Here is a 27,289-nt window from a genome sequence, read left to right on the forward strand (position 1 = left end):
AAAATGAGACAACTAAAAAAGCTGCTATATAACGTGCAATTGTCTCTCTATCCATGGAAGATTGGTTCCAGGAACTTCTGCAGATACCAAAATTCATGAATGCTCAAGTCCATTATATAAAGTGCGTAGTATTTGTATATAACCTACACATCCTCCTATATGGTTTTTTTCCCCTTCTGAGTCTGCTTGCTAGGGAACTCCCATATACTTTAAATTATCCTTATTTTTAATACCTAATACATTGCAAATAGCTGTTATACTGCATTTTTTATTTGCATTATTTTTTAAACTTTTATTTTAGGTTCCAGGGTACATGTGCAGGTTATACAGATTAACTCATGTTACAGGAGTTTATTGTACAGATTATTTCATCACCCAGGTACTAGGCCTAGTACCCAATAGATACTTTTCTGATCCTCTCCCTCCTCCCAGCTTCCACCCTCAAGTAGGCCCCAGTTTCTGTCGTTCCCCTGTGTCCAGGTGTTCTCATCAAGCTTCCATATATTATTTTTATTGTTGTATTATTTTTTGTTTCAAATGTTTTCAATTCACTGTTGGCTGAATCCGTAGATGTGGAACTCACAGATATGGAGGGCCAAGTTACTTTTTTCAAGTTCAGCTGCTTGAATTCTTTTTTTTTTTTTTGAGATGGAGTCTCGCTCGGTCACCCAAACTGGAGTGCAGTGGCACAGATCTAGGCTCAGTGCAAGCTCCGCCTCCCGGGTTCATGCCATTCTCCTGCCTCAGCCTCCCAAGTAGCTGGGACTACAGGTGCCCACCACCACGCCTGGCTAATTTTTTTGTATTTTCAGTAGAGACAGGGTTTCACCGTGTTAGCCGGGACGGTCTTGATCTCCCGACTTCGTGATTCACCCGCCTGGGCCTCCCAAAGTGTTGGGATTACAGGCGTCAGCCACTGCGCCTGGCCAGGTGCTTGAATTCTTTTAGTGGTATCATTTAATGTTTTGTGTTTTTTTGTTTTCAAAGAAATCTGGGTTGGCTGGACTCCAAACTCTTGCTAGAAGAAAATGAGGAAAATGGGCTTAAATCAAAAAGAATATGCCTTCATAGTTTTGGTAATTTTTGCTACCGTTTCCAGAAACTGTAAAGGTTATGTTTAAAGCCCTGGCTGGGGATAAGCACTTACTTACCTAAACATATGGTCAACTGCACTTTTGGGGTATTGTTAACCTCTGGGTAACATTAAAAACTATCAGAAAGTACCAATTTTCTATGAAAAGGATGTAAAGTTCCAGAAGCTCGTCAGGTTTTCCAGGTTTACTTTAGGGAAAAAGTCAAATCTTAAACTCCTCTCCACCCACCAAAACCAGATGTATAGGAATATCTTAAAATAGGAACTTATAGTATTACCATAGAAAATGATCAATAGATTTTTAAATGCAGAAATATTAAAGTTTGTTCAGTACACAATACACTCATTAAGGACTATATCATAGAAAGTAGACATCCTGCTTTCAAAATTTATTTTTTTTGAGACAGAGTTTCGCTCTGTCGCCCAGGTTGGAGAGCAGTGGCACGATCTTGGCTCACTGCAACCTCCACCTCCTGGGTTCAAGCAATTCTCATGCCTCAGCCTCCCCAGTAGCTGGAACTATAGGTGTGCACCACCACACCCAGCTAATTTTTGTAATTTTAGTAAAGATGGGGTTTTGCCACATTGGCCAGGCTGGTCTCGAATTCCTGGCCTCAAGTGATCCACCTGCCTTGGTTTCCCAAAGTGCTGGGATTGTAGGTGTGAGCTACTGCTCCTGGCCACTTTCAAAATTTATATAGCACTGTGTATTGACTCCAGTACAGACTTTTCCCTCCTTGGAAAGTTTATTTAAATGAATGAAAGACTTAAGTGTGTAGCCTTGAATGTATGCTCTTTAGGAGCTTATTTCTAAGTGCTTGCGACAGCAGTACTTCCTACATTTGAATAGCTAAACTACACCTCAAATCTCTTCCATACTGCATCATGTTCTCCTTTAGTCCAGATCTTAGATTTTTTTCATCCTAGTTCTTGCTAATTTTTTTTAAATAAAGGATATGTACTTCACATGTCACATGGTAGTCATGTTCACGTTTTCAACCATTCCTCTACGCTCCAAGTAAAGACAATAATATGATTTGAAAACTATGCCTGGAGCCACGACAATCATACAATTTGAAAACACAGCCATCAAGTTTCCAACTTACTGCCTCACATATTAAGATGATTTTTTTAAACAAACTTAACAGGCGATGGATACTCCATTCTCCATGATGTGCTTAATTCACATGCATGCTTGTATCAAAACATCTCACATACTCCATAAAGCCTGTAATCCCAACACTTTGGGATGCCAAGGTGGGTGGATCACTTGAGCCCAGGAGTTTGAGAACAGCCTGGACAACATGGCGAAACCCCATTTACACACACACACACACACACACACCACACAAACAAAATGAAACAAACACCTAACCAACAAACAAAACCATAGCCAGGCATGGTGGTGCATGCCTGTAGTCTCAGCTAGTTGGGAGGCTGAGGCTGCAGTGAGCTATGACTGCACTACTACACGCCAGCTCAGTCAACAAAGAGACTATATAAAAAAACAAAAACAAACCCAAAACCAAAAAGCCAACAACATTCATTTCTGATGCAGGATAACATGGTCTCAGGGGGGCAAGTTTTCACATCTTAATAAATGCAAGCCCTGAATTTCATCAATGCCTTCTCTGTGCCAGGTACTGGGGATTTAGAGGTGAACAAGACTTTACAAAGTTCTTGCTCTCACAGAACTAACCACAACCTTGCATTTAATCACAGTGAAAATGTGGGAATATGTAAGTTAAATAATAAAAAGGTACACATAGTAAACAACTTAGATAATTTATTTAGAAAGTAGAAAATAAAAAGTATGATTCTAACATCTATTTAGAATATGAACAAAATTAGAAATGGTTAAACTACAGAAAAAAAGGCAGAGAAACTGAAGTTGGCTTAATGGTTATCCAATACAAACAAGCAAAACCCAAGTTACCTTCATGCAAATAAGCATTAAGGAAAAGAATACGGGAATGTTTACAGAATGCGCCATGGCAAACATTTTTCAAATTTACATAAGATACTGTACATAAATGAAAAAATAAATTAGGTAATTTACAAGAAATGTTTTACAGATTACAATAGGCTATAACTTAGTTTATTATGAATAAAATTTATGGCACATCATACATTTTTACATCACAGATTCAGTGTTAAAAGAATTCAGACATGATAAAGCTTAGACTTGACAAGAATGATGTAATAGAATGAGGCAACTTAAACTGAAATGGCATGTGTAAGTAAAATTAATCCCCAAATTAAAGGATTCCTTAGATTGGGACATAATAACATCTTCTGAGTACGCTTTGGTCAATAACTGGTCATTAAGATAAACGCCATTCAATTTTAGTTAAAAAATCAGTTTTTTGCTGTAGTTTAAATAAAAAGTAAAAGCACACAGTGTATAAAAAATAATAAAAACCATCTTAATATTGCTTACATCCTAATACTATTAGTTATATTCAGGGCAAGCAGACTAGGATATTGGTGTTACTTCTATAAAGTTACCTTCTGTTTCTAAATGCTGTAAACTAAACTAAAATAGGTTACCCAGAAAAAAGTGGCAAATTCCAAAATGGCTTAATACCTGTGACAACTATTGACTGAGCCAGGTACAACATCGATGAAATTCAGACATACAATGTAAAGTTGAAATAATCCCAAATTATTTTACATTATTTATGTATACTTTACAAATAACACAAACATGGAAATGTTTTCTTGGAAAGCTGTTGGAACTGTAAGCACTGCAATGTATGAAAGAAACATATTTAGCAATAAAAAATTTAATAATATCCTACAACTGAATTAGTTGCATATTTATACCATTCAAAATCTTGATTTTAACCTCATTCACTCCTTTGAAAAATACATTCCTCTTTTGTTCTTTTAAATGCAAAATTAGTGGCAGTTGTAGCAAAAACACCGAAATTCTATAAGAAAAAAACTGATTTACCCCAAACATATCATTCAGCACAAACTGTGGTACCTGAAATCCCAGTATCAGCTCATATAGTACATTCATTCGTTCGTTCATTCATTCATTCATTCATTCATTTTTGAGACAGAGTCTTACTCTGTTGCCCAGGCTGGAATACAGTGGCATGATCTGCCCTCTGCCTCCCGGTTCAAGCGATTCTCCTGCCTCGGTCTCCCGAGTAGCCGGGACTATAGGTGTGTGCCAACAAGCCTGGCTATTTTTTCTATTTTTAGTAGAGACATGGTTCTTCCCACATCTATCCCCACTCACAATGATCAGAAATATGAAACAGCTTTTTAAAAAGGGCCACTAAAAAATCCCAAATATATGTAACACAAACAGTCCGACTTAACAATGGTTTGACTTATGGTTTTTCAACTTTATAATGGGGCAAAAGCAATACACATTCAGTTAAAAACTGTACTTCAAATTTTGTATTCTGATATTATCCTGGGCTAACGATATGTGGTACAATACTCTTACTTGAGATATTAAACACTTCATTATAAAATAGGTTTTGTATTAGATGATTTTGCCCAGCTAAAGGCCAACGTTAAGTGTTCAGAACACATTTAAGATAGGCTAGGCTAAGCTGGGATGTTCAGTAGGTTAGGCGTATTAAATGTATTTTCAACTTACGGTATTTTCAATTTACAATGGGTCTACTGGAACATAACCCTATTGTAAGTCAAGGAACATCTGTATTCTAACATTTATGAATAATTTTTTGTACAATTAAAAAGTCATAATGCCCATATAATTCTGAAGTTAACACAGTAAAAATTCCAGATAACCTTTACAGATTTAAAAGTACAAACATTTTAATATACATATAAAACCTTTCATATTACTTTAAGGTATATCTACCTGGCCATTACAGGCAATCACATATTAAGAGAGAATACCATTCTACTGGTTTGGTGAGAATCCAATACCTAGTACCTATCAAATATATACCAATAAAAATTATGTAATAATTTAAAATTATATAAGCACTAAATATTAACTCCAAAACATGACACCAAATACCTGAAAAAAAAAATTACTTTAGTTATCTCAAACACAGCCATGAATGAAGCAACTTTCTCAGGACCCTGAAAACTGACTCATTTCCCATCATAACAAACCAACTCCCTCATTTTACAAATAAAAATAATGTTCAAAGAGGCAAGACCAGTGACCAACACTACTTCTAATACAATACCAAATATGACCTCACATTCACTGAATATGCAGGACTAATGCAAATAAGTAGTGACTGCTTTGAGAAAACATTTGAATTTTTTGGAAGTGGAAATTAATTATTCAAAATTTAGATATGTCAGAAAACCTGGGATGATTGATTTTCACACCACCATTATCGTGAATGGGCTATCCAAATACTCTTAACAGAAGGAATTACTTTTTTAGGTCTTTAGTGATTATTACTAGGCTCAGTAGAAACCAGAAGACAATTATTCTCTTAAATATTGAAAAGAGGCAGTAATATAGATAAAACACACTATTTTCTGAGATTATCTGATGATAGAAACAAAGTTGGCTGAATTCCTTAGGTATTAGAATAAACATAAACTTGATCATGGATACCTCATGGCAGATCACTTTAAGTGAGGTCAGAGAGTATTATCACAAAAAGATAATATATTTCTAATGTTTTGTTCACACCCACCATAAAACAGTTAAGTTAAATTCAAAATAATGTACACTCATTTTCATTATCCTCTATCAGTTTTCACATGGCTTTAAACAGTGAAAGAATTTCTAAACTACATTCTCAAATGCAATAGACTAAAATGCATAAAGTGCTCAACAGAAAAAGATACAATATGAAAAAACTTTGCTTATAATATACAGAGTGGTTATAAAGAACATATGGAAATTACTATCCAGTTAAGCTTTCCATCCAAGAAAACAACCTTAAAAATCAAGGCAAGATGGACTACTCTTTGAAGGCAAGAATACTGCTGGAATAAGAGGAAAACCTTTCCACTTTGTGCTGCATCATTCTGCTTATAGAAACAGTCTTTAAGGGACTGGTATTTACATTATAGCAATCACATGTACACTCAAAGGTAAAAGAAAAAAAACCTCAGAAATTTTTATAGAGTCTAATATTTGGCAAATAATCTGAACCACTTTAAGGGCTTTCAATTACCATGTATATTACTGGCAATAGTACTGACTTTACCCAAACTAAGAGACCACCTAATTTCCAACTTTATTTAGAGTAGCTGAGCAAGGAACTGCCATGTCAAATTACATGGCAAGTTTACTAATAGTCTTTGGAAAAGATGAGTGTAGAACTTAAAAGGCACTAGTTCTACAAGTCTCTAATTAAAAGGCAATCTTCTCGCGGGGTCAGGGTGGTGGTGATGGGAAATTCTATATCTTGTGTTGTTTGCCTAGCCTCACAGCAAACTGACAGTGGTTGCATTTGAAAAAGTTACCAGATTTTTTAAGAATGAAAATTAAGCCCAAAAGTTACAAAGATTTTTCTGTGTACAGAGGTCTACAATGCATTAAAGTTTCTTTTTAATCCTTAGAAATTGGCTGCTCAAAGTCCAATTTTAGAAATGAAGTCAATGGAATCATGAGATCTGCTTCAGCGAAGTACGTATGTATTTTGGGTTGTTGGGAACTGTGCCCAGTTGACTCATACTCTCTCAAATGTGGTCTACTGGAAAGATTCAGGTCCCCTAAGAGAACTTGGCATAGTACCATGGTCAGATGGTAACAGAAATACATAAGCATGCCATGACCTTAAAGCAACAACACACTTAAACTAGATAATAATTGTTCAGGAAGAGCAATCCAACTAGAAAGCTGGAGGTCCAGTTGGAGCAACCAGCCACTGCTATTGCAAACTGAAGAGTGTGGCCACAGTATTCCAGGGAACGGAGCCTGGTCCAACTTCAGAGAAGGCCACAAAGACCAAGATAGCCCCACTACAGACAAAGCTCATCCCACCATACTCATCCTTTAATAACAAAGAAACAATCATGAGGACAGAACAAAATGCCATGCCTCAAGACCTATCATATGTAAAGTCCTTCCTGCCCTTTCAACCAGAAACAGAGAGACTACAGTCAAGAAGATAATATTAACCACTCCTGCACTAATCTATAGATTGGCTTCTCAACACCTGCATCCTTGAAGATTCTCATTGAGTAACAGAAGACAACACTGATTCCAGAGAGCTACTGAGAGAGCTGGAGCATGATGGAAATGACAGTGGGTTGTTGGTAGCTGGGTACTCTAAAGAGCGCCAGTGTAGTGACTTGCTTTTCTTGTATCATCCTAGCACTCTTATCTCCTAGATGTCCTGGGACACATCCTGAGTCCCCTACAATTGCTGAAGGATCTCATTAGTACTCTTCCTTTCTGTTAATGAGCAAAAACTTATGACTTCCAGGGCAAAATGGAAGGGCTACACTTTATAGGACAGCTGGAAGGATGGTAAAGCCCAGTATCACTGGGCATAGCTCTTCAGACCCCAAGATGAACTCCAGACCAAAGATCTGGATCTCCAGAATACCAACAACGCCCAGCTGGTTGAGAGCACTAAAGGTATCCCAAAGGGGAGTAGGCGAGATCTCTCCAATGTACATGGGCACAAAACTTGTGCAGAGTCCGCATTACAAGCCTGTAATCTAGTGGCCCAGGATCAGCATTTCAACCAACTCAGCTTGTCTGCAGAATCCCATAAGGCAACCAGTAATAGCCAACAAATTATGATAAGCATTGAATTGCACCTGCCAAAGTGGTTGACAAAGAGTGCAACAGAAAGGAGCCAATCATATCACCATTGGGGAAGATGGCCACAGACAAGGGCCAGGGGGACATGAGCAAAACCTCAGAGGGAGGGTCTTCTGACCTCTCTTTCAAAGTGTAACTGAGAAAGTCCTGTATGACTGTCTCAGGAGCACTGATGACTCCAATGTTGTAGCCAAACTGAAAAGAAGAGGTGGGGTGACCTGGGTCCCCATGGCCCTTATCTAATTCTTTTCAAATATTTAAGAAGAGCTAGGAGTGGGATTCCAGAGACACTTGTTCCGGCCAACAAAACCTTCAAAGCGTCCTTGGCAGCAAGTTTTCAGGTCCTCAGTAATGCTATAAAACTCACTCATCATTACAGCATCTCTGCGTTCTTGCTTTACCACATTTATCTCAGGCCCAAACTTAGTTATTTCTTTGTATTACATCTGAACCATCAAAGCTAAATATTTTATTCTATTATGAACAACGGCAACAAAACCACGTTTATCCCAAATAAATGTTACAGGAATCTAATAGATGAGCTATTTTGAAACTTTGTGGGAGTCTGAGGCAATACTGCAGAATTACTAAAAGGATCAGTGTTTAGTAAACAAAAGCATAATAGTTCCAAAATTTGTAAAGCCTTTTACCTGGGAATTTATTCTCTCTTTTGTATTTTTGATAGTGATTACAAAGTTTTTCAGATTTTTATGTTGGCAAGTTAACACTGGAGGTCCAATAGTTTAGTGAAGTTGTTTTGAGACTCTTGCTAATGGTTTAGGAAGTAGAAATGCTTGGGGATAAAATTGACTTCTATACATTACCAGTAAATCTAGATGTACTTTAAAGAGCTTAAAAAATTGTTTACATTACACAAGGTAAGTATCACTATGGGTTTTTTTGTTTACAGACCACAGGTTTACTTAATAGTTTTCAGTAGACTATCAAGAGATGCATGATAAATACATTTCCCCATGTAGTTTTCAAATTTTATACTCAAGTCCTTATATTCGATTACAGGCATGAGCCACTGCACCCAGCCTCAATTGTTTAAAATTCAGTTTTCTTTACCTAAAGATATGAATGTATGAATTATTAGAGTGGTTATTTAGGAGGAAAAGCATGTAAAGTTAAGTTTTTAGAATTTAGACTGTTTGAAACTCTGAATTCATGTCAGTCAGTAGCCATTTTAAAACCCTACAATGACTTCATGTTCCTTGCTTTAATATTTCCATTGTAGTGACTAAATACTGGAGCCAAAATTCCATTAGTTCAATTTATTTTAAAAGTTTCTGATTTGTATATCTGTACAGATAAGAATCTTAATTGAATGACAGTAACTACAAGTTTTATACCTGTGGCAAATACTGTATTAGCATCTATAGATTTAGGGCAATCTTTAAGAAAAAATGGAATGGTCAGAGTCTAAGTTATTTCATCACTGTACTTTGGTTAATGTGAACTATGATTCATATATTTTATCCTTTCAAACTGAAATTACCTGCTAGAGTGAGCAACCATCTCACCACTGTGGCTCTTAGCTTTTCCCATATGTAATCTAGAATTACTGGAATAATAAGAACACAAAATCATAATGAAGGCTGCCAAAGATTATAATTTTTTATTAAGATCTCGAGTAACTCCCTGTAAGCTCACTGTGGTAAATAGATTTGGTTCTAATACCACAATGCCTCAAAGCTCTATGTTCTTAACGGTGCTGACTTAATAGAAATAAAATGTGAACCATGTGTGATTTTATCTTTTCTAGTAAGCACATTTAAAAATAATTGGAAACAGATGATTCTTTTTTTTGAGACAGAGTCTCACTCTGTCGCCCAGGCTGGAGTGCAGTGGCACAATCTCAGCTCACTGCAGCCTCCTTCTCCTGGGTTCAAGCAATTCTCCTGCCTCAGCCTCCCGAGTAGCTGGGACTACAGGTGCGCACCACCATGCCTGGCTAATTTTTGTATTTTTAGTAGGCAGGGTTTTGCCACACTGGCCAGGCTGGTCTCGAACTCCTGACCTCAGGTGACCTGCCCACCCTGGCCTCTCAAAGTGCTGGGATTAGAGGCGTGAGCCACCGCGCCTGGCCAAGATTCATGTTAATTGTGTATTTTTCTTTAACCCAATATTTCCAATGTTAACATTTCAACATGTAATCAATACAAAAAATTAGGAGATATTTAACCTTTTATTGTCCTTTAGAGCACATCTCAATTTGGACTAACCATATTTCAAATGCTCAACAGCTACATATGGGTAGTGGCTACTGCACTGGACATCGAAGTTCTAGAACTCTCTCTTACAAATGAACACTATCACTGTCGTTGAAAACTTTCTTATTTGAGATAGTTTATTTTATACAAACAAACTGTATTTATTATTCCTGAAATATCTCATATTGGCATCCTGCCATTTCATTGTAGTGCCTATCATTTTTCCATTGATACTGATAAAGTTGCCTAAGACACAACTTCCTACATAGAGGAAATAAGAGGAACAAACCCCTTTTGGACAGAATCTATTAAAACTCATTCCACTATCCCTATGTACATAAATAACATTGCCTCTGCTGAGTGGAATTTGCATTCTTTACTTCAAAATTCAGACTCATCTACCTTTCCAAGTTAGACAGTTGGGGAAAGAACTTCCTAAATCTTAAGGTTGAAGGCAGAGGGCTCAACCCCACTCCAGATTCAGGCAAGGGGAATAGGAAAGAAAGTGTGAGATTAGAGCATGGTGGCCTCTTGGGGTCCCTTGATGGGGGCTGTTGGGAAGTGGAAGGCATTCTTTTAAGGGGATAAGAAGCAAATGGAAGACTTGCTCCAACTCTAGAGTTTTCAGAGAGTTAGAGGAGGTGGAGAGATTTACTCCTGCCATGGATCATATGCACTTCTACCATCAACTCCTGGTTTTGCAGTATTTTTATAAATGGAGTTTGGACCTTGGTGACACTCAGCCTCTCTTCCCCTTTTCCTATGTTGCTCAATCTTCCTTTCCCTCCTAGGTTCTTACACATTTCAAACCCTTGCCAATAACAGTATTTTAGTTATCAGGTCTCACCATTCCCTCTGGTTGTTGAGCCTTTGGATAAAAATCCACATGGCTATGGAGTGGGTTTTGTTGGAAAAAGTGACCGTCCTCTAACTGCACCTCTATTTCTGGCTCCTCAAACAGCAAAGGGTAATAATAAGGCATGGTAGAGGTTTTCCCATTTTTCAGTGACTAGATTGTGAATATTTACAGATGAATTTTCTATTATTAATGTTATTGTGGTTGTTTTAAAATAAAAGTTCTGAATGTATATATGACCAAAACAAACAAACAAACAAAAAGAGCACAGTGAACTCAAATCATATTCCATTACAATAGTCCCAGGACTTCATTAGACAGACTCCCAGTAATTAAGCCTCCAATCTTAAAATGTTAAACATTTCAACATGTATTGACTAATTCCTGTAAAATACAGAAAGTGCAACATCACCAAACGTGCATTTCCCAGGATTCATTTTAGAATTCTCATGAAAATTTAATAATAGTATTTCAGTTAATTATGGCATTTGAGAAAAAGATACTAATGGGGAAAGATCACATACATGCTTTGGGTGATACGTTAAAAAAACCTACAATAATTAGTAGTATTGCCTTAACATTTCTAAAATCACATAAAAATGATCATCTTTGATTGCCATTTCAGTAATTTTGAATACAGGGTATGTTATTTTCTGCTCACTAGTAATCAAAACACATAAAACAGACTTGTAACAAATATTCAGAGTCGATTATTTTCATAAGCTAAACAGTTCCGAGACTTTAAGATTTGTGTTTGAGCATACAGTACTGCAACGTTGGCTACATAAAATAAAAAAATCTTTTTAAGAGGAAGCTCAATAATCAGAGGCTGTATTGCATTTAAGGATTTAACACTGGCTATATACAAAAGGGAAAGCATTTCAATGAGAAATACTTCACGTTACCAAGTTCTCTCCTTTAATATGGCAACATTCAGCAGCTTATGCTACTCTTTTATCCTTTGGTTCCCAGTGACAAACAATGCAGTAATAATGCCTCTGGTTTTAGTTCCTCTTGGATGACATTTATTAGCAGAGAGAGAGACCTGATGCTTTAGCTGAAATTTGGCAGCCCAAGAAGTGCACCAACTGCTCCAAAGTATCCCTGTGTAATTTAAAAATAACTGTTATGTAGTACAGCTTTTAAGTTAGCATATAATATTAACCACTTGAGAACACACAACTATGCACAATCTATTTGTTTAATAATATTTGGAAACCTACCAATTTCTGCGTTGTTAGCTATTATAAAAAATTTTCTGAATCTGTATTCTTGATGTCTACACACCTTTGAAATATGTATTTTTATTTATTATTATTATTTTTAGAGACATGGTCTATTTTGCCCAGGCTGGCCTTGAATTCCTGGGCTCACATGGTCCTCCCATCTCAGCCTCTTAAATAGCTGGGACTATAGGCTCACACTGAAATACGTATTCTAAAAGTGTGGCCTTTAGACACTAAAGCTTCCAGGACTGTAACAGCAATTCTGCACCCTCTCCCCTTTACTTAATAAAACAAACTAACTTCCTGTGGCTGTGCCTGACACTCTCACTGCATGCCATGTGGAATCGCACAAGGGCACACCATTCTGATTTGTATTGTGTGAGCAGTGACAATGAGACATGGAAGCTTTTTTTTTTTTTTTTGAGACAGTCTCGCTATCACCCAGGCTGGAGTGCTGGAGTGCAGTGGCGTGATCTCGACTCACTGCAGGCTCCGCCCCCTGGGGTTCACACCATTCTCCTGCCTCAGCCTCCCGAGTAGCTGGGATTACAGGCAGCCGCCACCTCGCCCGGCTAATTTTTTTTTTATTTTTAGTAGAGACGGGGTTTCACCGTTGTTAGCCAGGATGGTCTTGATCTCCTGACCTCGTGATCCGTCCGCCTTGGCCTCCCAAAGTGCTGGGATTACAGGCATGAGCCACCGCACCCGGCCAAGACATGGAAGCTTTTAAGAGCAGAATAATTTGAATCTCTGTTACTAATTTGTAATGATACAGCCATTTGACTTTGATCACAAAATGATTCAAGTTAAGTTAATCCAAAACAGTATGTGGACTGATAATTGCTCAGATCAGAATTTAACTGCATGTAGTAAATGAATACAAAAAAATCTGGGGGTGCCTAACAGGTTATTGTAATTCTCTTCCCCACAACTGAAACTGAAGCGAAGGAACCAATATTCTACTACTTAAGGCTGGGCATGGTGGCTCACACCTATAAAGGATTGCTTGAGGCCAGGAGTTCCAGACCAGCCTGGGCAACAAAGAGTGATCCTGTCTCCACAAAAAATATTAATAAAAATAAATTAGCTGGGCACAGTGGTGCATACCTGTGGTCCCAGCTACTTGGGAGGCTGAGGTGGGAGGATTGATGAGCCCAGGAGGAAGAGGCTGCAGTAAGCCATCATTGTGCCACTAAACTCAAGCCTGAGTGACAGAGCAAGACCCTGTCTCTTAAAAAACATGCTATTAAAATTCACAAAAAACATTTTCCTACCATACCTCATGTTCTAGAAACAATGCTTTTAGTTGACCTTTTGACCAGTAATCCAGTGCATATGCCAAAAGTTTCATTGAGAGGGTATTGACACGTAAAAAGTTTCCAACAAAGACAACTCTGTTTATTTTCTAAAAGAAAAGAACAAAGAAAAAACTTGTAAAAATAATAGATTTTACAATATAAAAGGTTTCTAAATATTTATTTAAAATTTATTTAAAAATGCAAAAAAACACAACTACCCTTTATTAGTATAACACCTACTACATTCCTGGCATATAGCTGTATAATCCTGAGTATTTAAAAATTAGTTCTGCACACATCATCCAAAATCCACAAAATGTGTAACACCAAGAGAGAACCCTAAATTATGGACTTTGGGTGATGATGATGTGTGCACAGGGTTATGGACTGTAACACATGATCACTCTACTATGGGATGCTGAGGATGGAAGTGGGCTGTGTGTGTATGGAAGGTGGTATATGGGAACTCACTGAGCTTTCCACTTAATTTTACGTGAACCTGAAACTGATCTAAAAAATAAAGTCTACTTTTAAAAAAAGGTTCCAGAAAGACCCTAGCAGATGATTTCAGGTGAGATTTGTTTTTGAAAATGGCCAATAAATAGCCCCCTTACAAAGTCATTTGGAGACACATTACTGATGTGATTAAAAAAAAAAAAATCAAAACATGGTAAGTACTATAAAATGCATTTAGTTGATAAGTAGCAAACTTGGCCCACACATTGCAATGCATGTTGAACAATGACATGCAACTGTGGATTCTACAGAATTGGAGAGTAATACTGACTGGGATACTGGCATGTGCATTCCCCTAGGATTCTAGCATTCTTTCTCCGTCCCCTGCCTGATTCATCAAATCATTCTCTCTCTGCAAAGATTCCACACTAATTTGGTTTCTTAGATTATCTCTATGATTAGGAAATCTTACAAAGGGGAACTGGTGTTTGAATCACCAGAAAACTTATTTCGACTCTCACACTATATTGACTTTTGAGTAGAAATCTTTGTACATAAATTGGGATACTGTAAACCATGGCCTAAATTATTGTTAACTCAATTGGTCAGTGGAAATTTAGACATAAAGGGCTAAGAATAAAGGTCTCAAATTGTTGTCAGCTCCCAACATGGCCTACTAGTAACTCCATCAACCAACTAACACTTAAGTTTCTAACTTATTAAAAAACTGATGAGACCAAGTTCTGGATTTAAATACAGAATAATTCAGAGGATTTGCATATTTGTTCTCTCTGCTGGAAGCTTTCTCCCCAAAATGTCTACATGCACAGTTTCCCCCTCACCTCCTTCAAACCTCTGCCTAAGAATCACATTTTCAATAAAGCTTTCCTTTAACCACTCAATTACTTAGCAATTTGTCCTCTACCACTCTCTGCCCTATTCCCAATCCTCTTTATCCTGTTTGATGGTCTCTTTTTAAAAAAATAGCATTTATCACCTAATACACACTACACAATTTACTTAATATGTCACTAGAATGAATGCAAGCTCCACAAAGCCAGATCTTTGTTTTCTTCATTAATATGTTCCAAATACCCAGAACAATGTCTGGCATCTGGTAATCAGTAAATATTTACTCAATGAATAAATGAATGAATGAACAAATGAAGGGTTCCTTCGAAAAGCATACTTCCCAATCCATTTAAAGTATTTGATATTTATAAAAATTAAACAGGCAAATATATCTATTATTATATAAGGAAGCTAGAATTAAATATATATATTCTCTTCCAAACAAAGAATCCCAACTATATGGTCAATCTAACAGTATATCCTTTTCACACTTTTCTTGTAACAATAAACACCACTCAAATATCATGAAGAACAGGTCTCAATGCCTTCATAGCCCTGTACAATGCTGCTTGATCCATATGCAACAAGGCAGCACTGTAAAGAAGCCGAGGGCAGTAAGAAAACTTCCAAGAATTTCACTAATCAAATGCAACATGAAGCACTGGTGGTATAGTGGTGAGCATAGCTGCCTTCCAAATGCAAAATTAAGACTAAAAAAAATGCTTTCACAAAGTATCTCAAAATGTCTTATGCTTAGAACTTTCTTTTACATCCTCAAGGGATTTAGGTTGTGTTTTTCTGAAAAAAAATTCTGAATAAATTTCTCCTATTTCAATTTGAATTATCTGCTACTTTCTTTAAAAGTAATATAGCAACTGGGTACGTAACATATATACCTAATGAGTCTTGGCATTTAATGGGTTACATCTCAATCCCAGAGGCCTCCTTAGGGAAAGTGAAGAAGCCCTGCTAGGTGTATATAGGACTCCAATTCACATTTTTGATAATTCAAGTTTTGTGTTTTTTGTTTTTTTACCTCATTAACAGCACACATTCGTGCCACAGAACCAATGTTATTGGTGATAGTAACTAAAGTAGCTCTTGCCAGATCTTCTTTACTAACAGATTCTCGCTTCTCCTTATAAATCATATTCCCAAAACTGCAGAAAAATGAAAAATAAAGTCAAATCTGCTGATAACAAGCAACATTTTACGTATTCACAGATATATCTACAACCTGGATATTTTTATAAAATTAGGACCAAAAAGTAGAAACACATAGGGATAAGATCAAAACAAACTAACAAAAAAAAATCTATGCAAGAGTAAAGTAATACCTTCCAAAGAATTAAGGTTAAAATGACATCTCAAAAAAAGCATAGTTAGTTATTATAAGAAAGCAAAGATTACCAAAATATCTTCACTTAAACCTGATTCAAAACAAATTAGCCAAAATTACAAAATGTTTCCAAAAGTATCTCAGCTTTAACTTCAAATTCTTTTTCATTCAGTCACAAGAAACATTTATGACATACCAAGCTTTGTGCTGGAGACAGATAGTCCCTCAAACAGTGAATTAGTCTAGTGCAGCACTGTCCAATAGAAATAAAATACGAGTAATATATAATTTCATATATATTCTATTAGCCACATTAAAAAGGTAAAAATAAACAAGTGAAATTAATTTTAATTGTACATTTCATTTAAGCCAATATATCCAAATATCGTCAATTCAACATGTGGCACTCATATGCCAAGTGCCTTACGTGGCTAGAGGCTACTGTAAATGGACAATGCAGGCCTACATACAAAAGACAGCAAGAGAAGCGCTAACAGTAACAGGGAAAAAATCCAAACAAAGGCTAACCCCAAACAAAGGCTAACCTTGGAAATACAAACAAAAAAAATCTTTTATTACAGTGGTAAGAGAAAAAAGTTAAGAAGGTATGAGGCAGGGCTTTCAGAGCAAAAGGACCAGAAAAAGCCAGAAAAAATGAGAAGAAAAATCTTAGGCAGAGGCAACTAAAGGTTAAAGGCACACAGAAATGAGAAATGAAAACATCTATGAAATCACAAGATGTTTGGTCAGAGTGAAGTGTCTATGCAAGGGAGAGGCAGGAGATATTACTGAAGAGTGAGACAAAGTCCACTATCAAAGGGCACTGGATTCCCTGACAAAGAACTTGGGGTGCACAAGCAACAATGGTTAGGAAGCATAATGGGAGACAAGACTGATAAACAACAGAACAGTAAATTTAAAATATTTAGGAATCAATTTAAAAAGCCATGTATGGACATATTTGGAGAGGCCTTTTTAAATGTGTGAAAGGCACAAAAGTAGCCTTAAACAAACAGACAAGCTAAGTTCTTCAACAGCAAGACTTACTATAAAGATATCATTTGTCCCTAAGTTAATATGTAAACTTACTGAGATTCCAGAAACATTTTTGTAATAGAGAAAATGTTTGCCAAGTTCATACAGAAAATCAAGCAAAGGAGTGAAACTAGCCCTTCTAGAGATTAAAACATACTTTTTATGCCTCCATAAAGCTGAAAGTATAATGCTGGTACATCAACAGAATGAAAAGCCAGCATATGTAAAAAAGCCATCTCAAATCAGTGAAATAAAGATGGATTATTAGACATTAGGGCCTTCTGAAAAAAAACAAAAAACCTGAAAAATGAAAGCATGATCTGTAACTCACAAAATACCCTAAGATAAACTATAAGTAAATCAAAGATATAAGTATAAAAATACCACCATTAACATATCAGAAGAAAATAAGGGTTTATTCCTTTATATATTTGGAATGTAGAAGACTTACTTACTATGAATCAATATCCAGAAGCCATAAAAGAAAAGACTGATAAATTCAACTGTATAACAATCCAACAGAAAAGTAGAACATGAACAATAACTCACAGAAAATAAAATATGCAAGGCTCTTAACCCCAGTGTTGGTAGGAGAAATGTAAATTAAAATTACATTAAGATACCACTTCTCCATCTGATTAGCAAAAATGCAAAAGTTAGCACTCTACTGGTGAAACAGGCACTTTCATTTACCGCTGGTGAGAGTGAAAAACAGTACCGCTCTTTTGCATAATTAACAATATCTCAAAAATGCATTTGCAATCCAACTTTTGGGAATTTATCCTACACCTGTATAAAATAAGGTCAACAACATGTAAAGATTTCTATACGGATACTTTAGAGTATATATAGTATGCCATATAATGATAGATTACCTTTTGTATATGGGGAGAAAAGTAAAAATATGTATTTGTATTTGCATAAACACTGGAAAGACACTCAAAAATTAAAAAAAAAAAAGTTTCTTACAAGGTGCACTCAGGGTAAACTTCTTAATGTATACTTAATTTTTAAATGACATCAATGTTCAAAACTTGGAACCTAAACTGGATAAGAGAAAGCACTCTTACAACTTTCTGTTACATTGCTTTCCAAAAACATAAGCAACTTGAATTACTTAACTTCTGTAACTTAAATAACACAAATGTTAAACTTACCTAGATGCTACAGCCCAACCTGGCAAACCAAATCTTTCATAATCTCCTCCATAAATATCACGGACCAGCTTGTCAGCTTGTGTGCTATCACCTTTGGATGCCATTTCAAGAGCCTCTTCAAAACTTTCACAGCCAGTCAATAAACTGCATAAACCCAGAAAGGTACCCCCTCCAAGGCTAAAGAAAATAAAGAAACTTGCTAAGTTGCATTTATACATTATATTCTTTCTCTAAAGTAAAAGGGTGGATCATTCATGTATTCAATGAACACACAGAAAAAAAACCTATGACTAATGCTGAGTGCTGAAATAACATAACGAAGGCAACAAAAATTGTTTAGTAAAACCAAACTTGTTAGATCAAAGAATAAACCAAAGAAAAAAATCACTTGGTGGAAACATGAGGAAAGGAAAGACCTATTAAATCTCTCCCAAAGTCTTCACCTAATACCTTACACTCTGTAGTTACCAAAAATAAATTGTTGTGTGTGCATTAAAAAGGAATAAATGTAAAAAATCAGTACCATATTAATTACAAAGAGAAAATCTGTAATTTTTCTTTTGAGACAAGGTCTCACTCTGTCCCTCAGGCTGGAGTGCAGTGACCATGATCATAGCCTACTGCATCCTTGAACTCCTGGGCTCAAGCAATCTTCCTGTTCCAGCCTCCGCAGCAGCTAGACTACAATGCACACTACCACACTGGACTAATATATATGTATATATTTTTGTAGAGATGGGGGTCTCACTATGTTTCCCTGGCTGGTCTTAACTCCTGGTCTCAAGCAATCCTCCACTTTGGCCTCCCAAAGTGTTAGAATTACAGGCATGAACTACCATGCCCATCTTTGTAATTTTAAATTGTTTCCAAGAAATGATTTTGGGAAAGGCTTCTTTACTTGGCCTGACATGGATGAAATCAATTCAATATGATACACTAATATTTCACATGACCTACACATAAATACAATGAGTAAATTTATGTCCAGCTGGCCAACATGTCAATTACAGAAATTTATTTGCTTCTATTATTCTTCTGGATATGCTCACAGAATGAAATCATATCTAATTCCTAAACTGTAAACCTTTGCTCCCTAGTCTCATCTAAATTTCTAGCAAGTTCTACCCCTGAATCACTGTTGGATTTAGTTAACAGACTGAACTTCTTTTAGAGTTAACCGAAGAAGGCAATAGCAGTGTACAATTCTTTGGCATAGAGAATTACAACACAGGTGAACTTTTAACCACCATAAAAATAAAGTACTAATTAAGTATAATTTAAACAGAATTACTACTTTAAAATTAAAATGAGTTTTTTTCACAAATTAATCTAAAGTATTTGAAAATCTTTCTTCCTTAAACTGGAATCTTCACCTCTCTGTAAAAGTTGATAAAATACATAAAAGAATCATGAGTTTTATATCTTATTTCTCATTCGTATTTCAGGTATTACAGAAAAGTATGTGGGCTATTTGGGAACATTAATGTTATCACAAAAAGAAATCACATTAATTCATCCTATAAGAATAAATTACAATGTTCCCCAATACTGCAGTTTAAGGGTTTACATACATTAATATCCATTAAAAAGTCAAAAAATAGGTAAAGAAGAAAAATGCTTTGGAAAAAAGAACAAAATATAAACATAATAAAGTTTTAAAATCAATAGAACACTGTTGCTTCCAAGTAAATGCTCCAGTTAAATTCTAGAAAAAACGTTACCAGACTCATTCTAGATAAAAATTCACTTTACCATTATGGAAATTTTGATTCCAACTGATGCTGACTAATAAACATTTAATAATTTCAGTTTGAGTCTTGACATACACATCTTATAAAAATACATTATCTGTTGGCTGGGAGCAGTGGCTCATGCCTGTAATCCCAGTACTTTGGGAGGCCGAGACAGGCAGATTGCTTGAGCTCAGAAGTTCGAGACCAGCCTGGGCAACATGGCACCCTCTTTCACTTAAAAAAAAAAAAAAAAAAAATATATATATATATATATATTTTTTTTTTTGCTGTTGTGCAAATACATGCTCTTTTACTGGTGAAAATGACATTATTATATTGATTTCATAACTTCTGTGTATAAAACAATGTGAATGCAGCAATACAACCAAAAAGGTCACTACCTTGTCCCAGTCACTCGTTTATAGTTGTCTTTGGAATGGACTGCTAAAATACTGACTCCTGAGCCAATGTTCACTACAAGCAGTGGATAGGGATCATCCAGGTTAAAAGGCATCTTTTGGCATCGCTCAGGTTCTGAGGCATTAGCAAAATAATAGCACTCGGCTTGTCCATTGAAACTGACAGAGTCTATATACAGCAAGCCCTTTACAAGGCAGTCAAGTTCATCCAGTTTGTGCAGGTGGAGGTTTCCAATCTGTTAAAACAAACAAACAAAAACAAAAAAGGATGACATTCAAAAACACTCAACTATATGATTTTCCTGTATTACTTTACAAAAATTAAAAATGGTCTATGACCCCCACATTTTCATTTTGTTTCATGTCAGAATCTCTTTCAGGATTTCATCTAGTCCACTGGTCCTCAGTGAGGGTGGTATCACCTCACTGCTAGTTTTCTAAATGATGGGGAGGAAGGAAGGACCAAACTGACATTTAGTGGGCAGGGACTTGTGATGCCAGACATCTTTAATGGGTGGGACATTTCTGCAGACCAAAAAATTATCCCATCTATGCATTATCTTTGAGTGTTCTGCCAGTCATTTTTATAGTGGCAGTAGGAAAATTATTTATAATTATCTGAGGCTAGAGAATAACAAAGTTATTTTACCTATCTGTCTGTGTATACAAATACAGAAGTATTCGTCCTATGGATTCAGTCACTCCATTCATTCATTCATTCATTCATTTTTGAGATGGAGTCTAGCTCTGTCACTCAGGCTGGAGTACAGTGGCATGATCTCGGCTCACTGCAACCTCCACCTCGTGGGTTCAAGCGATTCTCCGCCTCAGCCTCTCAAGTAGCTGGGATTACAGGCGCCCGCCACCACGCCTGGCTAATTTTTGTATTTTTAGTAGAGATGAGGTTTCACCATCATTGGTCAGGCTGGTCTCCAGCTCCTAACCTCAAGTGATCCGCCCACCTTGGCTTCCCAAAGTGCTGGAATTACAGGCGTGAGCCACTGTGCCCAACCCACGTAGTTTTAAATATATACTAAATTTGCTAGGAATTGAACCACCACATAAAGCAAGGGAAAATTGTACTTCTTACTGTTTGGAATTTTACCAAGTGCTTGTTTAGCATGTTGGAGGGTCATGTGACCAACAGCAATGCCATTTATGGTATCTCATTTTCCAACAGAACATACCGTATCAATCTGGCATGTGTAGCTTTCGTATTCATGATCAATCTATGCATAGGTGCAAGCATATAACTACTTCATGATGTCCTCTGGAATGATGATACTGTTTGTTAATCTACCCACGGATAGATTAATTTCTGATTAATAACTGATACCTTAATCTCCTGTCTTTATATTATAGTTTGAGTACTAGTTTGAAATGATTACATTCATCATTTCAGGTTAGTAAAAAGCGTATTATAAGACACCTTTTGTAAAACATTGCAGCTTAGATATCACTTCCTCTGGGAACCTCTTCAACTCTCTAGCTGTTGTTACTCCTCTGTGTTCCCAAGGCACCTCTTTTCATACAGTACTACAGATCTTTACCTCAAATTATATGGGTCTCGCTTCTATGAGCCATTTAAGTTATTTATATTCCTTCTGAGACAGGGTCTCACTGTCACCCATGCTGGAGTGCAATGGCTCAATCACAGCTCACTGCAGCCTCAATCTCAAGAGCTCAAGCAATCCTCCCACTTCATCAGCCTCTTGAGTGGCTGGGACTACAAGCACAGGCCACTATGCTGAGCTAATTTTTTTATTTTTTGTAGAGACGGGGTCCCACTATGTTGCCCAGGCTGGTCTCCAACTCCTAGCCTCAAGTGATCCTCCCACGTCAGCCTTTATATTCCATTAACAGTATTTTCTTATGATTTTCAGAAATTAAATTATTCACATTTACATTTTCAAGAAAAACAAATTTCAGTGGTCCTAAACAGAGCCATTCTTTATTCTAATAGAAAAGACCAGAAGCTTGGCAAACCACTCTTTGAACTCTCATTCTAATGGAAAAGACTAGAAGATGGCAAACTGCTAACAGCACATAACTCAAACCAATACTCATAGTTCTCCTGCCAGATCCACTCAAATCACCCCATTTGACACAGGAACATGGCAGGATTAACAGCATAAAAACAGAAAAAAAAGGGTAACAGATTTTCATTCAGGTGTCCATTATACTAACCAAAAGACATTGGTTTCCAGACTTAGGGTTTGGGAAGGAGATGGCCCTGGAAGATTAATATTATTTGAATAAGTAATATTCCAAAAACCATGTAAATGTAGGACAATAGTGAAAATAATTCAAGCTTCATTTATATCTGGCTTTGTACACTGCCAAATTCATTAAAGTCCCCAAATCCCCTTTTTATTGTAGCTTTGTAGTACAGCCCTAAACAAGTTTTACCAAATATTATGTGCAACAACATGACCAAATCCGGGCAATTTTTCCTCATCTCATAAACATGTTTAAAACGCCCCAAGTGAAAGGCAACCATGGATACATATTTCCCACTGCATGTGCAGGGAGAATTAAGGAACATGCTAGATGGAAACCTACTCTCATATTTAAAAACAGGTATCAATTTTCAGTTTTGAGTAAAAGATACCTACTGTGCGAAAATCTTTTTCAAACTTGTAAGCACCACCTCCTGTAGCACATAGCACCGTCTGCAATGTTGAGAAGTTTTTATCTCTTCCCATTTGGATAAAAGTAGGCAGGTCCTGGGTTGGAAACCTGATAAAGTGCAAGTTCCCTCTTCGGCCAAAAAGTGTTAAATCTTTCAGTTCAAGGTGTACATCCCGAATGCCGGTGGATCCATATGCCACGTTAGAAGTCAAATATTTCCGAATACTTTTTAAACTCTCAACTTCTTCTTGCTCTTCCTCTGCTGTGATATCAATAGGTTCAAAGTACGAGAGCTTTACTAGAGTTCCCCCAATGTCCATGCCAAACCATGGGAAAGCTATGGGAGGAAAAAAAAAAAAAAATATATATATATATATATATATATATATATATATATATATCCATTTTAGAAACACAAATTAAAAACCAGTTAGCCACAAACTTCATTTACTCTGAATCATGCATTCAGGCAATAATATGTATTGGGTAAGACACATGTTCCATGTGGAACTTACCTTTTTCCCTTCAAAGTTTTTTTTTTTTTTTTGAGATGGAGTCTCGCTCTGTTGCCCAGGCTGGAGTGCAGTGGCGTGATCTTGGCTCACTGCAAACTCCGCCTCCCGGGTTCATGCCATTCTCCTGCCTCAGCCTCCCGAGTAGCTGGGACTACAGGCGCCCGCCACCACGCCTGCCTTTTTTTTTTTTTGTATTTTTAGTAGAGACGGGGTTTCACCGTGTTAATCAGGATGGTCTCGATCTCCTGACCTTCTGATCCGCCTGCCTCTGCCTCCCAAAGTGCTGGGATTGCAGGCGTGAGCCACCGCGCCCGGCCCTTCAAAGTTTTATTAATATATTTTCTAAAAACGTATAGGGTGCTTAGAGTTGACCCAGGATCTTTTAATTCCTGGCCTGGTAGGCAACCCCTTTTCATTTACTAAATACTATGTGCTCCAGGGATGAGGAAAAATTCAGATCATTCTTTTTTCAATAAATAGGTCAACACTAAGGGCATGAAAATCTTTGTTTCTATAAACATTTTAATACAATAAAACTGGCCTATAATCACTTCAAGTAACCCAGGAGAAAAGCACCTCCTTAAAAAGCAATTCCTGCCAGGTATGGTGCTCACACCTGAAATCCCAATACTTTGGGAGGCTGAGGTAGGGGGAATTGCTTGAAAACAGGAGTTTGAAACCAGCCTTGGCAATATAACAAGATCCTGTCTCCGCAAAAAATTTAAAAATTAGCTGGGCGTGGCAGCATGCACCTGTAGTCCCAGTTATGGGAGGCTGAGGCAGGAGGATCACTTGAGTCCAGGAGGCTGGGGCTGCGGTGAGCCATGTTTGCACCACTACACTGCAGATTAGGTAACAGAGTGAGATCCTGTCATAAAAAACAAACCCAAAAAGCAATTCCCTTCAGCAAATAATCATTATCTCCAGGCCGGGCGCGGTGGCTCACGCCTGTAATCCCAGCACTTTGGGAGGCCGAGACGGGCGGATCACGAGGTCAGGAGATCGAGACCTTCCTGGCTAACACAGCGAAACCCCGTCTCTACTAAAAAAATACAAAAAAATTAGCCGGCCGTGGTGGCAGGCGCCTGTAGTCCCAGCTACTCTGGAGGCTGAGGCAGGAGAATGGCGTGAACCCGGGAGGTGGAGCTTGCAGTGAGCAGAGATCGCGCCACTGCACTCCAGCCTGGGCGACGGAGCAAGACTCCGTCTCAAAAAAAAAAAAAAAAAAAAGAAAGAAAGAAAGAAAGAAAGAAAGAAAATCATCATCTCCTCTACACCAGGAAACAGGAATGCATATGAATAAGATAAAATACCTGCCCTGAAGGAGCGCTCAATGTAGCAGGGGAATATAAATAAAACACATTAAGAACGAGATACACAAAATAAAATTTTATATAAGTATAGATTAATAGAAGGAATGATAAACCCTATGCCTGTGTTTGACCGTAGAAAATACTAAAACAACAAAAAACTCCATCCAAAGGTGAAGAGGCATACGTCAGTACGGTTAAGGAACTAGAAAAAGGGGGAAGTCTAAGGAAATAGATGAAGGACCTTGCACACTTAGCTAAAGAGCTTAGACTTGAACTTTTTAGACAACGGGAACACTACTGACGTTCTAAGTAAGAGAGTGGCACAGTCTACCTTCAAATTAGAAAGCAAACAAACTTTCTACTTTGGCAGTGTACAGGATAATATAAATGAGCTGCTTAAGATGTGCCAGTAAAGTAAGGCCAGCGATAGAGGCCATCTTAAGTAACACACTCTTGAAAAAAATGGTATAGACCATTTACAAAACCCTTATCATTTAAAAACAGATTCCTGACGTCTTACCTCAGAGGCACTGGACAATAATCTTTAAGAGTGAGATATGGGATGCTATTAAAAATTATATACTGTATATATTCGGAAGATTATACTATAGTCAGATCTAAATGGCATTTGAAAATGACTGGCTTTGGTCACCTGATTCCTTCAGGTTATGAAATTCAGTTTTACAACGTGATTTCCTTATATTTATTGGCAACAATCCTTATACTGACACAAAGGAGTATTTTCCAATTGTTCCCAAGGAAGTCAGTATTATAATATTATGAATTACAAAATTCAAATTTTTAGAATTAGTTTAAAGCACAACTGATTCAGTTCTTCATAGAATTACAGCTAACATTTACTGAGTGCTCACTACCTGTCAGACACAGGCTCATTTAATCCTCAGTACCCCCACTATAAGATTGCTCTATTAAGTGTACCACTTAGACAAGGAGGCAAAGCAATTACAAACTTGCCTGAGGTCAAACTGTTAAGTGACAGTGCCAAGATTCCATCCTAAAAATATATATTTCTATTCTCTGGGATCTTAACTATTATGACAGAGACTCAAAAAGAGTTTAATACTCAAGATACATGGATTAAAATGTCTGGCAACAAAATATATTTAACAGTTTTTATGTAAAAGTTGCCAATAAAAATTATTTCTAAAATTCTACTTTCTCATTTTACTTGATATGTGTGTGCATTACAAAACCAGGAACATATAATTCAATGAGAAAGAAGTCTATACATTTCTCCATTTTATAATTTACACATTTACTAAAATTAGTATATAATTTTTAATACGAGGAAGGAGTAATCCTCATTATCTTCTTTTGGAGAAATACCTCGTTTGTCTTTATATTTGAAACTCAAATTAGAGATCTGGAGCTACATTACAGATAATCTTAAGAAACAGTATTCTGTATTCTGGAAAGGTACTTCCAGTGTAGGAAAAAAAGTTTTTTAAAAAAGTAAAATGACATTAGACCATAATTTGGGAAGCCAGGGGCAGCTTTGAGCTCAAACACAATACTTTCATCACGTCACCTATAAACAGGTATAAATAACTAAGCAACATAAGCAGAAGAAAGTGACTAAATTTTCTCAGTTTTGTTGAGTGCCTAGCAACATAGGCCTTTTTTTTTTTTTTTTTTTGAGATGGGAGTCTTGCTCTGTGGCCCAGACTGGAGTGCAGTGGCATGATCTCTGCTAACTGTAGCCTCCACCTCCTGGGTTCATGCAACTCTCCTGCCTCAGCCTCCCAAGTAGCTGGGACTACAGGTGTGCACTACCACGACCAACTAATTTTTTTATTTTTAGTAAAGAAGGGGTTTGACCATGTTGACTAGGATGGTTTTGATCTCCTAACCTTGTGTGTGTGTGTGTGCGCGCGCGCGCGCGTGTCTGTGTGTGTGTGGGTGCAACAAGGCTGTTTATTTCACCTGGGTGCAGGCGGGCTAAGTCCGAAAAGAGAGTCAGCAAAGGGTGGTGGGATTATCATTAGTTCTTATAGGTTTTGGGATAGGCAGTGGAGTTAGGAGCAATGTTTTGAGGGCAGGGGGTGGATCTCACAAAGTACATTCTCAAGGGTGGTGAGAATTACAAAGAACCTTCTTAAGGATGGGGAGAATTACAAAGAACCTTCTTAAGGGTGGGGGAGATTACAAAGTACATTGATCAGTTAGGGTGGGGGAGAAACAAATCACAATGGTGGTATGTCATCAGTTAAGGCTATTTTCACTTCTTTTGAGGATCTTCAGTTGCTTCAGGCCATCTGGATGTATATGTGCAAGTCACAGGGGATATGATGGCTTAGCTTGGGCTCAGAGGCCTGATGTTCCTGTCTTCTTATATTAATAAGAAACTCAAAACAAAATAGTGGTGAAGTGTTGGAGCGGCAAAAAACTTTGGG

At 37.1% G+C, this 27,289-nt stretch overlaps 1 protein-coding gene, 1 non-coding gene and 1 pseudogene across 2 annotated transcripts in view; all 3 read right to left on the reverse strand.

Moving 5' to 3' along the window:
• Window positions 1-2,862: 2,862 nt before the first annotated feature.
• LOC106634826 (solute carrier family 2, facilitated glucose transporter member 3-like) lies at window positions 2,863-8,078 on the reverse strand (annotated as a pseudogene).
• The window catches only part of PANK3 (pantothenate kinase 3), a 30,904-nt gene continuing 6,477 nt past the window's right edge, over window positions 2,863-27,289 (reverse strand). Inside the window, exons 2-7 of the mRNA XM_003810914.6 lie at window positions 23,032-23,384; window positions 20,399-20,652; window positions 18,265-18,441; window positions 15,770-15,893; window positions 13,407-13,532; window positions 2,863-12,005 (exon numbers count right to left, since the gene is read on the reverse strand). Of these exons, the coding sequence (XP_003810962.1) occupies window positions 11,955-12,005; window positions 13,407-13,532; window positions 15,770-15,893; window positions 18,265-18,441; window positions 20,399-20,652; window positions 23,032-23,384 (1,085 nt within the window). The 3' untranslated portion in view covers window positions 2,863-11,954. The remainder of the gene's footprint in view (window positions 12,006-13,406; window positions 13,533-15,769; window positions 15,894-18,264; window positions 18,442-20,398; window positions 20,653-23,031; window positions 23,385-27,289) is intronic.
• Window positions 15,273-15,350, reverse strand: MIR103 (microRNA mir-103). Its single transcript, NR_106559.1, has one exon. It is a non-coding gene; the product is annotated as a microRNA mir-103 (primary transcript).

Source organism: Pan paniscus, chromosome 4, assembly GCF_029289425.2.
Source record: "Pan paniscus chromosome 4, NHGRI_mPanPan1-v2.0_pri, whole genome shotgun sequence".
Classification (NCBI taxonomy): Eukaryota; Metazoa; Chordata; class Mammalia; order Primates; family Hominidae; genus Pan; species Pan paniscus.